The sequence below is a fragment of the Numida meleagris genome, chromosome 4, assembly GCF_002078875.1.
Source record: "Numida meleagris isolate 19003 breed g44 Domestic line chromosome 4, NumMel1.0, whole genome shotgun sequence".
Classification (NCBI taxonomy): Eukaryota; Metazoa; Chordata; class Aves; order Galliformes; family Numididae; genus Numida; species Numida meleagris.
The window spans coordinates 55,303,335-55,316,915 of NC_034412.1; the positions used below are offsets into that span (position 1 = coordinate 55,303,335).

A 13,581-nucleotide genomic window follows, 5' to 3' on the forward strand; every position below is an offset into this window, starting at 1 on the left:
AGTCTCACTTATTTAAAAACCCTGGTAAAACTGCAAGTCTTTTCCTTTCAGCAACATTGGTTTCTCTCATCAGTTTTCTCTCTAATAGTTCTCAGGGTATAGCTGCATCACCAAGGTATCTAGGAAAAACACAAGATTCCATATTATAGTTTCATCAAAAAAAAAAAAAAAAAAAACCAACAAAACCCACCAAACAACAAACCAACAGTAAAATAAGACCACTCACTCAAAGTACTCATCTAGAATTACCTTACAGACTTCAGAGAAATAGAAAAAAGTCCTTTTTCCACTGTATGTATAGGCCACATGCTGATACTAGCAGCCTTATATGCAGAAGCTCAAACAAGAAAGCTGAACAAAGCTTCTGTTTCAACTGCAATATGCACAATTTACATTATTTTCAACTAAATGTCAAGAATCCAACTTCTGTAGTAACTCTGAGTCTTTAAAACAGGACAGTATTTCTTCCCAACTAGATCACACTCCACAAAATACAGCCCCACTGGAACATGAAGAAGATAAATACATTAAGTCCGAGTACTCTCCACATTACATCTTGTAATGCATGCCACAAGTGACATCAGGATGGGTGCCCCACAGTAAATGGGGAAACAATATGGGGCTGCCAAACCTACCAAATATTCCTTCTGTAAAGTTCAATCATCACATCCAGGGAGATCTTGGCAGCAGTTGGATTGCTATCTCTCAACATAGTGTACATGAAGTTCTGCAGTGTCTAAGAAAACAGTTTGGAAAAATTTATTACAAATCTTCTGTAACACAAAGTAGTAGATTGCATCAGAAATATAAAATACTTACTGTGTTTATTTTATTGTTCTTGTGTTTAGCATTTACATTCTTGATGTCTGTCACAATGTGAGTATACAGAGTCTGTAAAAGAGAAGACAAAGAAATAACTTATGCAAGCTGCACAGTGAACACAGCAGATGCATCACAATTTTCCCACAGCCTCTGAGTACTAAAATGAGACCAGACTGATCACTGATAATACTATTTTCCCTTTTTAACTGGAGAGGGAAAACAACAAGAAGTTACTTTGAGTCTTCATATATGCTTGATTTTCATGTGTTTGAAAAAGTGTACTTAAGTTACAGTACAAACAGTAAGACAGGAAAAGAAATAACATGAAGCTTAACTTAAAAAAAAAAAATCCCAATCCTGTTTCATTCATGCAAGTATAGGCACATTCTGATAGGAAGTTTAATAATCCTGATCATGGAAAGCAACTCATTTCATGCTTATGGCAGAAAATCTGAAAGAAAGCCTTAACAGCCTTTTTTTCTTTTTTTAGAAGTCAGAAGTTTCACAAAGAATTCATTAATTCCTGCTCTGAGAGGAACATGCTTATGGTTCTCACTTGTAGACACATACTAGCTGCTTAATTGCAAATGCAACAGATTGGAGGCTTGTCCTGCATGTAAAAAAATTTACAGCAGCATGCTTCATTACTAATAAGATTTATAGACCAAGTCTTCCCTTTGGCACTTCCAGTTTCTGAAAGAGCGGAGCTATCTGAAACTTAATTATTTCACTAACAAGAAAAGCAGAACACCTGTCCACCAGGGCTGCATTACTCTGTTAAGCCAGTCAAAACCCAGTGGAAGTCAAGACCAGTCTTGGTAACCACAGCTTACTTTTCGTAGAAGCTTATCGTGACATCTCAGCAGCTGAAAGAAGAGCTCCAGCAAACTCGTTGGATTTATCAGATTCTTGTTTCTTAACAACATCAAAGCCTTACAGAAGGTCTGGATGAGAAACAGAGATCAGAATCAGAATTTCACAACACCTCTCAACTGCCATCTTTATTAAAAGACTCAACAGCAAGCTCAAGGCACTTCTCTCTCACGGGGCACAGCCTGCCCCATTGGCCTTTTGCATGGGCCTTACCATTCGAAGGTCGGCATCCAGCACCGTGTGGTGGTACGAGAGCAGCTCCTTCAGCTGCTGGGGGAAGTTGGCCATCTGTTCTGGGTAGCAGTGGGCAACCTGGGCAATGACAGGCTTGGGTCAGCTCTCTGCTGAAAACCCTCAGTTAGTAAACAACTGTGGGAAGGTGAGGGACGTTATAAGCAACCCATAAAACCACTCTTACAATAGCAATTTGACTACATATAAAGATACGTAAGTTGTCGATGCCCAGATGTGAAACTTACGGTGTGGTTATGAGATCATTTTAGAAATTCATTCAAAGGCTCAGAAGAAAAAAACTGTATTCCTGGAAACAGCTAATACCGCATCAATTTTGGTAAATACAGTTTTACAGGAGGCTGGCCAAGGGCTGTACCAACAGAGCTCCGTGAAATGTGGCTGCACGCCAACGCAGCAGCCAGGGGCCCGATGGCAGCTCACATGTTCTCCATCAGAAGGAACCGGCCTACCTGCGCCAGGAACATCACCAGCTCCGCCAGCTCCTTGCTGGGCTTATCCGGCTGGAAGGTGAAGATCTCCACATGGGACTGATAGTGGTGGTACTGCTGGAGGAACTGGAAACACAGAGCGGTGGTCTTTTAATTCAGCCGGAAAAACACCCGCCACCGCACCGCCGCCGCCGCTCGCTCGCTTACCTCTTCGGTGTAGGACGTGGGGTCACGCTTGATGAGGTTCTGCAGCTGAGGCAGGTTGCTGGGCAGCTTGTTCCCTTGGCGGCCCGACATAGCGCCGGCTCCCAGTACGGACGACCCAACGTGTGAACTACCGACTGGGCAGCGCCATCTTAGCCCCGCCCCGCGACGGGTACCGTCGAGGGTCAAATTTGTCCGACAGCGGAGCTTCTTCACAGTGCTTCTTGCGTGTGCTCGCCGCTTGGTGGGGGTGCCGGCAGTCAGCGCAGGCTGTTCTTTTTAGAAGAATCACGGAATCCTTACGGTTCGAAAAGACCATTAAGATCATCCAGTCCAACCGCCAACCCATCACTGTCTGGCTGTGCTTGAGCAAAGTTTGTTTCAAGAGGCAAGAAACCTGCAGTGGCCTGACACAATAATCTACCTGCAATTAGAACTGAAGCAGTCTTTTTGTTCCTGTAAAGTATTACCACCTGATAGAACACAGTGACCATCATACAAAAGAGGAGCAGCAGAGCATCCTTCCACTGCCATAATCATGTTCAGTCAAAATTGGATAATAAGCAGAGGAAATGGAGGCATACATTTTAGATTTGAGTAATACTGTTCCTGTAAAATCCTTGATAAGCAGCTCTGGATCAGTTCCACATTGATAGGGTAATCAAGACTACTTTGAAAATGTTGCCAAAACAACGATGGTCTATCTGCTTTGCAGCTACCAATATATATGAAATATTTTCTGATGCGGTGTTTTCATGCCTCTTTCAGGTTAGCTACAATTTCAGCTAGTGCCTTGAGCAAAAATGCCAATTACTGATTTATTATGATTACCATTTCTATATATTCCAAAAGACAAATGATTTGGGAAAGTGGTTTGTAATAGGGAGCCAACTGTGCTTAAAGGCAACTTATGAATTGCCTGATTGTCTAGCAGTAGAAATTTGTTTCAGTATAGGAAATAATGGACAGGTCTGAGGAAGAAAAAGATGGGGATTCTGTTCTGGGAAGCAGTGATTAAGTTGGTGATTATTCATTAATCAACTGGTGCTAAGCTTTCAAGTTAAGGGACTGAAGTTTTCTTCAGAGAGATGAACAGAGGAATATGGTTTAGGATTAAGGAAAGAAATTCATGTTGAGACACAAGAAATCTGCATGCTTCGAGAAGAGATATACACTGGTTTTGTGACCTTAAAGGCATATCTCTCAGGAAATGGAGGAATCTGGCCTCCAGATGTGATTTTTCATTGTAACGAAGGCCAGGAAATATGCCTTCTCCAAAGTTCACAGGAACCTTCTAAGAGATTAAGTCACATATTTAAGTGACTGCAGCATTGAGCCATCCCTTGCATGTCGGCTGCATTTCACTTGCCAAAGACTGACTTGTAAGCAAATGGGTTTCCTTTGTTACCCTGCTCGCCAGCAGTGCAGAAGTTGCTGAGTGTGTCTTTGGCTGCTTGAGTTTGTGCAAACATAGCTCTTTGGTCAGCTCTAACTGACAGATTGAAGATGAGCCATGCAGGTGTAGAAACAGCAGTAAGTCCTGTCATATCACCCAAAGCCAAGGCAGCGTGGAGCTTGTTTGCAGGTCTGGATCTGTCAGTAACATCACCATTCGGAGTAAAGGTGCAGAGGTGTGGAGCATTTTCAGGTATCTCACCTACACTGACTGCCATCATTTCTGCCACAGCATGGTCTCTGTTGATTATCACTAGCTGCTGGCAGAAGTGTGGTTTACAAGAAGCAGCAGTACTCCTGTACAACCATATAAACTCTTGGGATTTTCCATGCTGGATCAGTAGTCTGAGCTAAGATTATTTGATACCATAGATCTGCCTTCCCTTGAGCAGCTAGCAGCATGACTTCTGGGAAGCAGCTTTCAGATTGTTAGCACTGATCAAAGAGAGACCTACTTGTTATTTACTACTTAAATCATATTCCTTTGGCTCAATAATATTGGCCTGAACTTGAGAGTAACAGATGCCTTAAGAGATGTAACAATTAGTCTAATGATGCTGTTTCCGAGATTGTAATGTAATGCTGGGATGGGGGTGGTGGGGACCAAAACTGGGAATACGCGCAACATGCTGATGGGTCAACACATTGTCCCTTATGGCTTTAATTTGCACCATGGGAGGTTCAGGTTGGATATTAAGAAAAATTTACTCTGAGAAGGAGTGTTAGTGCATTGGCACAGGCTGCCCAGGGAGGTTGTGTGTCACCGTCCTTGGAGGTGTTCAAGAACCATGGAGATGTGGCACTGAGGCCACATTAGGGAGGCCCTTCTTTTTCTAGCTCCATCACTGTTCTAGAGATTTCCTCTTGCCCCTCTTGGTGTCAGTACTGTTTAGTATTAGTAATCCTGCAGAGACTGGGCAAGAAAATAGGCTCATGTTTCACATGGCCTCTTAGCATCACCTGTACCACCCAGATACTAATGCATCTCTCAGTCTGAACTCTCCTACAGTCGTCTGGAGAGTCAGACCCCATAGTATGTCTATGCCCAGTATATACTCCAGGACCAGGGCAATAAACACCTTATACTCCAGGGGTGGGAGACACCAAAACCCCAACCTCAACCATGTCTGAGTTACAGGCATGGTCTGTCCCCCAAACCCACCAGTCATCACCCTATCTCCCTGGAATTTTGTTGGATCACTGTAATAATTGACATTTCTGCACCCCTGTCAACTAGTGCCATAACTTGCTGTGTATTCTTTTGGGAACAAAAAAATACTTAGTTCAACTCCGGTACCATCTGGGAGCCCTAGGTGGAGGGCAGCTGGCATCCTCTGTCATGCAGGTAGCTGAGCAATTGCCAGTTCTTTTTCCTCCGGTGGCTTGGACATAGTAGCCTGGGTCACTTGAGGAGGCTTTTTCCTTTTAGCAGGATCTAGAAAATCTTCCAGGTTATACGTTCTTGTTGGTATTTTTTCAGTAATTCTCACCCCCACTTTTTGGGGGATATTTTGAAACTTTTGCTTGTCCTTCAACTGCCATTACAGCTAGATGAGGACATGATGGGACTGGCAATCAATTTTTGCAAATTGAACTCCAGCCTGGATTAAGTCATAAAGCATTTGCTTTTGGAATACCCATATGGGTCCCGATTGAGAAGTCCATGGGGTGGGTCTCCTGGTTTTAGTTACAGGGAGGACCTCAACCGCTTCCAGTGTTTGGATATTGCATCTGTTCTGAAGGCACTCTGTCTCCCACAGGTCAGCTATCAACTGAGAAGCTTGTTGGATGATGGCCTCCAAGGCCACTAAAGGGTTCAGTATGGGCACCAGTGTGCCATACCAGTGGGGAGGGGCTTGTTGTAGTATGCGGTCCCTCATCCCTGCTGAGAACTTAACTAGGTCAGGGACTCTCAAAAGCATCATCATAAATGGCCTCCTTCATCCCTAGTTCTCATATGATTTTGGAGTTCTTCCATTGAGGTTCATAAACCAGTACTTTCGTATGTAATTCTACATGCTGCCATTATCCACTGAATTAAAGAATGGTTTTCTTCATTATGTATTACCATTGCATACAGCCTCTGTCTGAGGGCCAGATGTGTGGTAATGGATGCCAGTTTGGAAATCTCAGGCCCATTAGTTACCACACTTTCAGCCCCCATATCCCATAATCTCAAAAGCCTGGCTGGTATGCGTTCTCAGGCTCTTTGTTTAAGTTGCTGTAACAAATCCATAAGTTCAACAGCTGTGTATGAGCACACTGTTACATGTAATGTGGTATACACAGGGGGCCACTCCCCAGGTGCCAACCCTACTGGTCTATCCTGGATTTCCTTTGTCTTTTGAGTTATTACTGGCCTTATTTCAGGAGGAACCGAAGTTCCCAGATCCTCTAGTTGGATTTTAGTTCTCTTGGCCTTCTTTTTGTTCCTGGATTTAACTAGGATCCAAGGATCCTGCTGATCTCAGTCCTTTCCCCTTCTATGGATATGGATCTTAATTTCAAAGGGGAAGTTCCAGGTGGGATAGATAACTTTTGTACCATTCAGGAGATACAGCAAAGATGAAAGTATTGTCAGGGATGTAATGGTCATTTGGACTGAGTATTAGCTCCCATTTGTATTTTTATATGTGAAGAAGTACAGTCTTTGCAGTGTCTGGGGCAGTGCTTCTTTGATATAAACACCTACAGATGGAAAGGCAAAAAAGCCTTTCCTGAAGTCCTGACTGTGCCCACTCACCGCCTTCTTTCCTAAGAGCTCTGTGAAGGGGGAGGAAGGTGAAGTAGAGTGCATTGCCCTTCTTTGGCCTGGCTGCTCCTACAGATGTGTCTGTGGTGGCAATCACTCTGACAGGATGTGGAGACTTTTAGCGCTTCCACCTGAAACATCTTGTGGAAATACAACTTGTGTACTGTGTAGCTAAAAATGTCTGGATCTGACTTTGTGTCACTAGGGGAATCCTAATCAGCTTGTGCCTGGCTTTGTAGTAGCATCTCAACATTTGTTTTAGATAGACGTATTTCCCAGCTGCTGAATGATTTGGGAGGGGAAAAAAGAAATGCCTTTCTAGCATCCAGAGAGAAAGTGAAGCCAAGAACAAAATAGGGTGAGGATGTTTTCAATATGATGTAGTGAAACTGACGTAGGATACACATACATGCCAGTACCTGGTGAGTGCAGAATGCTGAAGTTTAGCAATGCTTGTCATTTTTCATTCAATTTGCTTTGAAGCAGTCGTCTTTACATCACCACAGAGTAGACAGTGTTTTCTGATGAAGGTCAGTACTTTATTGGCTGCAATTTAGTCCCTGCAGATCAAAAAGGATTAACAAGTCATGATTCAAAGTTATGAAACATTTTATGTGTGTAACAATCAAGTACTTGTTACTGTACTTGTGAATTTCCACCAGCAGTGTGAGTTGCTGCTACCTGGCAGTTAGTGCAGCTTCTGACCTCTGTAGCAAACAGGGTCTCATACTTCAGCCTGCTGGTTAAAGGCTGCCGTGGCTGCCTTCCTGCCTGTACCCCTCTCATGCAGCAACAGGAGCCTCCTTGGAAAATGCAGATTGAACATTGCACCTGCAAGCTCTTGAAAATAAAGATTGGTTCAGCTACCAACTTCTACCGCTGAAACGGACAAAGCTATTTTGCTGAAAACATTCAGTGAGCCACCAATGAAAGACTACACATGCAGTGGATGAAAGCTGGAGAAGATATCATCAGCTGAAATGAGGCTGTTGAGAAGAATGAGGGTGATCTTGACTGGACAGTTATCTATGAATGCTTGATGGAAGTGTCTGCTGTCAGAAAGTGCTGGCTTGGATCTTGTCTGAATTCAGCAGTTTTTTCAAAACCTTATATTGCCTGTGATTTTGACTACATACATGGTATAATACAATTTACGTTGTAATGGTGGGAAAAGTCAAAACTAAGCTTTACAACATTTTGATGTTGTTGAAGAAGTATGTATGTATAAAATGAGTGCTGAAACAAGTTCTGTGACATTGTCAAGTTTTTTTCTTAAGTTTTGATGTGCCAGGAATTTCTGTGAGTGAACAGTTCTGGTGTTTGGCAGTTGTTTATTTGTGCAGAATAAGTCAGTGTTTTATAATCTCTTCTCTAAACCTGAATAGTAGTGAAATGCAGGCTAGCATGGACAAACGTGCTTTGAGTTGAATATCCATTTTTACTTTCAATGTACAGTTTTATTTTTCATTAGAATCTAGTATTTAAGTTCTGCTTAATGCAATTTGCTTACAGAAAGGCAAAAATGTCATATAACAACTTTCAAGAAAGCAGACTGCAGTTCTAGACTCACTTAATGGCCGGCACTGGATATTCCTGAGAAAAGGCCTAGATGACTTCAGAGATAACTTTCCTCCTTCATCTGAAGACATGATTGTGTATGATAAAAAGCGACCTGTCTCAATTATCCTGAAAAACAGCACAGTAAAATCTTCATACACAGCTTCATGGAACAAAAGCAAGAAGTGCAGCAATATACAGGTCTGTCTTTCCAAGCTCAGTCCTCTACAGCAAGCCAGGAGGGATTACATTGTGCGCATGGAGTGCTATCTGAATCAGCATCCTACAGTGCTCTATTCACATTTGGAAAAATGTATCTCCCTGAAGGTAATGATTTTTGTAATCCTGATTAAACAAATTCTTTAAAAAGTTGAAACAAGAAGGTAATCTGGCATGCAACTACTATTTTTGATTAACACTAAAAAGCACAGTCCTTTACTTCTTTCCAAAATAAAAATAAAGCAAGTGATATTAAAGATTTCTTAGATGTAGAGAGTAGGACCACATTGTCAGCATGTAAGTTGCAGAACACAATTACAAACAGGCTGAGAAATTTGACTGTGCTATCACAGTTAGATGCTAGATTACAGGATACCTTATGCGTTAAGATATCACCAGGCCCTGAAACAAACCAATGTTATAGGGCAGGAAGCAAAATTGAAAAGTTAAGACCATGCCCATGATAGCAGGATTTAATCTTATTACTTGTATTTTTTCAGCCTGTTTACAGAGCCTCTTCCTAGGCTGGTTCTTCAAATTTGTTTCATGCATATGAAAGTTAGCAGATAGTTCTATTCTGTATCTGTGAGTTTCCAGAACTTGATTATTTGGATGTTTGCAAACACAGGACTGTGACCAACTACGGTGGGAAAATTGGGCTTTTCACCACCAGTACTTCATAAGAGGGGCAGGGGAGAGCTAGGAGACTGTTTTAGAAATGGCAGACTTCATGCTACAATACAAGGGGACCTTGGGTGTGAAGCACCTCTGTGTATTGCTATTTAGACTGCACCAGGGGCACATACTGCCCTAAGGCGTGGATGGAGTAAGATGAAGGGTAGGTTAACTGAGGAAAAACCTTGGTGTTCAGAAAAGGGAGTCAGGTCTCTGTTCTCTAAGGTCAGGTAACAACAGAGCTCTCCCTATACCCAGGCAGCTATCACTGGGACAATGGGGTCATGAAATAAGTAGTTGTACTGAGAGGAAGAAAACTTAAAAGCAACTGAAATAAAAGCTCATTTGTAGTACATCAGATTGCCATAGAAGATTACAGAGACTGGAAATTGAGCATTATTCTGAGATCTGGCAAGCATCCTGAGTTGCAATTAATGCTTTAGAGATTTAGGAAAGATGTACATAGCTTGAAGTTTCTAGACTGTGAACAGCCTTAACCATTAGTATACTTGAAGAGATTTGCGTGTTGCACAGTCCTTCATACAGCCCCCAAAAGGACTTCACCCCATAAGGTATTTTTGAACAGATGCTTTCTCTTTCCTTGGCTTGCAGCTCTTCAAGGAGGCTGTTGGTGTCCTCAATCCCAAAATTGTATTTAAGAGTAAGGCTGACTATGAACAGGAGAACCAAACTCTTCAGGAGGTGCAGGATCATATGGAGGACAAGCAAATGAAAGTAACAAGTTGCAAAACACTAGTACAGTGAGTACAGGAAAAGATGAGGAGAGCGATACGAATGGCTCTTTAAATATTCCTTATCTGAGATGAGATGTGTGGAAAGAAAAAATTCAGGTTCCTGTGGGTAGGCTTGCTCGCAGTTTGAACCACACAAAGCCAAACTGGGTACAGCAAGCACTCTTAGCTGGTGCTGATGAACATTTAATTAATTTGCTTGCTGCCTATGTCTTGGACTAAGACTCAGTGTTCCTATGAGCATTTTCTAAAATTTTACCTCTTCAGTCAGCCCTTTTACTCATTCAGTGAGGTTAGACTGTGATTTCACGGCACCTATATGTGGGCAGTAGCTCTAGAAGGCAAATAATTACAAATCAAGATTTAGTTGAAGCAAATTTAAGTCTAGTTCTTCTAATGCACTTAATACCATATGTGGCCAAAACGCACTCATGTGCTGAAAGCCAGCAGTTAGTATTTTAGGATATTTTAGGGTGTTTTATCTTTGTTTTGTAGTACTGAAATACCTACCTTTAGAGAGAAGCAGGTTCAGCTGTGGTACTGTGCCTACCCAAATTACTTCAAGGAGTGATGAGAAATAAAAGCTGCTAGCATTGTACTTCGGTATTTTCATGTGCTAGGAGGAATTGGAAGAACAGGCAGGCTTATTTTTCAGCTGCTGGGTTTATCTAGATGTAGATTTAATTTCTTTATAAAAATATTCTTCTCTGTCTCCATGCTTGTGCTGCGTGCCCAAAAGGGAAGAAGGACGTTGTTCATGCTCTAGGGGGCACTCCTTCCCAAGGTAAAACTGAGTTGCTCATGTCTAAAACGATGCCCCCCGTGCAAGGGGCTGCCTATAAAACAAAAAAGAAAGTTTTGCAAAGTGAGTGCCTGGGAATAACTGCGTTTGGGAGAACATCGAGACAAAGGTCATGGATCTGTTAATTATGCCTTAAAAATAAAGGGCAAGTTTGTGGCTGAATGGAAGTCCAGCTAATTTTGTCCACCTCCTCCTGGAAATACACCACATACTATTGATGGGAGCTGTGCTTGCTTTTATAATAGTGACTCTCCCTTCCTTCCTTAGCAAAAAATGATCGGGGGGAAATGACTTTGACTAGCACAGGACATCAGATTTACAGGGCTGTAGGTTATAAGTTACAAAAAAAAACCTTCAAGTTCATGAAGCAACCTTACTTCTTTCAAAAGAACAAATCAAATCTGGATTAGAAAGCTATTTGCAGTTGAAGTATATGTTGGTAGATTACTTATAACATCTGGACAGATAAACACCATGTAGTTTATTTAAGCATGTGGAAATGTACATAAAAATGAATTTTGAATGTTTTTCATCTACTCTGGAAATTAATTTAGGAGGTAGAAGTTGCACAGCTCTACAGTACATAAGCCTTTAAGGAGTTCCTGGGAAGAAAGGGCTACCAAAAGCCTCAGGTGAGTCAAGAGAATCTGCTAAGTGTGTTTGTTTTCTGTGCCTCCATTTCATTGTGCTTGTAGCTAATGCTGTGTCATCCCAAGGTCTTGGCTGTAAAGTTACCTAGATCAGGGACCTCTGGTCCCCCTTTCTCCTGTGTGTTGGAGTTTATGGAGGGGAGGGACTGTTGTGCTCATAGATGCTGCAGTGTTGCAATGCATCCAGGGGCTCAGATCATCAGGGAAACTTGAAAGTAGTGCTGGGACCACTGTAGCAGGACACAGTGCCATGTTGGCAGCAAGTGAACTGTCATGGTTTTATGATTTTCGGTTATTGGTACTCCACATCATAACATCATGTAGTGAATGTACCTGGTTCTCAGAAGAGGACTACTACATTCCCCACGGCACTTTGCTCCTCTGTTACCATTTCCAGCCGGAGGGAAAAGATAAAAGCTCGCAGTATAAAAACTTGCAGATCACGAGACCTCGTCCCTTTTTCCGCCATCTCTCGTCTTGGCGGCACCTCGCTCTCCAGCCATCTTATCGTCGGTAGTAGAGTAAGGCCTACCTTGATTTTGGAACATTCTCTCTCTGTGTATTGGATTTATCAGCTTAAATTGTAATTATATTGTATTATAGTGTGTTGTTTGCATTCCGATATCTTATTTAGTAAATTAGTTTGTTTCTCCTCAGATTGTTGCCACTGTTCTTTGCTCTCAGGGCCATCTCCTTACCCTTTTCCCCTTTTCCCTTTTCCCGGGGCGTGGGCCCGTGGGTCCCCCATCCCCTTCGTCACGGAACAGGGCTGAACGCCCATAAATCGTTGACGGAAGAAAGATTTCATTCTCAGGGCCCAAGAAGGGAGTTCACTGTTTGGCTTCATGTCATAAGTAATATTTGCAACTATGAACAATATGTGCACAGCTTCTTGACCCTTTTGCATTATGTTTTTGCCTTTTTCTTCAATTGTTCTCTAATATCTGTTATTTGAGTCTGTTAATCACACATGTTTAATCTTTTCTTTTAGTTTCTTCTGAAAATGCTGCCTGGGAGAAATAATAATAGAGTTCAAGAGAAGACTTTCAAAGCTTTTAAGAAGTGATATCCAAAGAGGTGAGATAAGAGAAACTTCCACTACTGTTAATACAGATTTCTAAATTCTCTTTAAGTGAACAGAAACTAGTAGCTGAGCTGTTCCTAAAACGCTCTTATGTTAGAGTAAACTTCAAAAAAAAAAAAAAAAGCAATCTTCCTGAAGTGGACAGGTAGTTTGAACTAGTGGGCTAGTAGTTTGAACCAGGACTACCAAATTGTAGGCATAAACCATTTAGGTAACTTAGCAGTTCTTAGGCTGGCCGAAAGGCACTCAAGGTATCATATGCACTGTAACATACTGGCTTAATTAAAAATCCTGGACTACAGTCAACTTGCTTAAAAAGCAGTATCCGCATTGTACTTACTGCTTCAATCTATGTTACCAGCATACCTTTGAGAATGAATTGTATGTTTAGCTTTGTTTTAGAGATTAACAAAGTTCTACAAAGGAGTAGGTGTTGGCATCTGTTCATTTTATTAGGTACCTCAAATTCTAAATGATTTTGCAGCATTGGATGTACAAGCTGAGTCACTTGCTGGGTGGATACCAATGAGAGAGGTTTCATACCATAGGCTTTCAGTTGTGTGTGTGGCAGTTTTACGATTCCCCTGAAGCTTAGGGGCTCAGAGCTCTAGCAGCTGAAGCTTCAGCTGGTGCCTGCTCATCTGCCAACTATGGTAGCAGTTAAATAGGAGTCCCAGTTCACTCACTCACTCAGCTGTGACTGTTGCTGTATCTGAGTCCAAGCTGTACTCAACACAGTCACTTGCAGGTAGTCTGCAGCAGGGCCTAGAGCTGAACTTGGTTCCCCAAAATCTGGACTGTTACCTGGTCTAGTCACCATCTGCCCCACTCAGTTGAGCTTTGGCACGTGTACCGAATCTGAATGATTTTGAATGATTTCAAAGTCACTTACCTCCACCTTACTCGGAATTGGGAATTTCACATTTAGACAAATAGTTCCAGAATGGTGGTAGAGCCATACAGACTGTCAACTTTGTGTAGCAGTAACTGTAAGGGCTGTGTAGGCAGATGAAATGCAGCCTAATCATGACCTATAAACATCACAGCACTCCT

At 42.1% G+C, this 13,581-nt stretch overlaps 1 protein-coding gene across 1 annotated transcript in view; it reads right to left on the minus strand.

Annotated features, from left to right (window-relative positions):
- The window catches only part of SDAD1 (SDA1 domain containing 1), a 16,420-nt gene extending 13,611 nt beyond the window's left edge, over positions 1 to 2,809 (minus strand). Inside the window, exons 1-6 of the mRNA XM_021395812.1 lie at positions 2,586 to 2,809; positions 2,400 to 2,504; positions 1,909 to 2,007; positions 1,656 to 1,766; positions 820 to 891; positions 636 to 736 (exon numbers count right to left, since the gene is read on the minus strand). Of these exons, the coding sequence (XP_021251487.1) occupies positions 636 to 736; positions 820 to 891; positions 1,656 to 1,766; positions 1,909 to 2,007; positions 2,400 to 2,504; positions 2,586 to 2,675 (578 nt within the window). The 5' untranslated portion in view covers positions 2,676 to 2,809. The remainder of the gene's footprint in view (positions 1 to 635; positions 737 to 819; positions 892 to 1,655; positions 1,767 to 1,908; positions 2,008 to 2,399; positions 2,505 to 2,585) is intronic.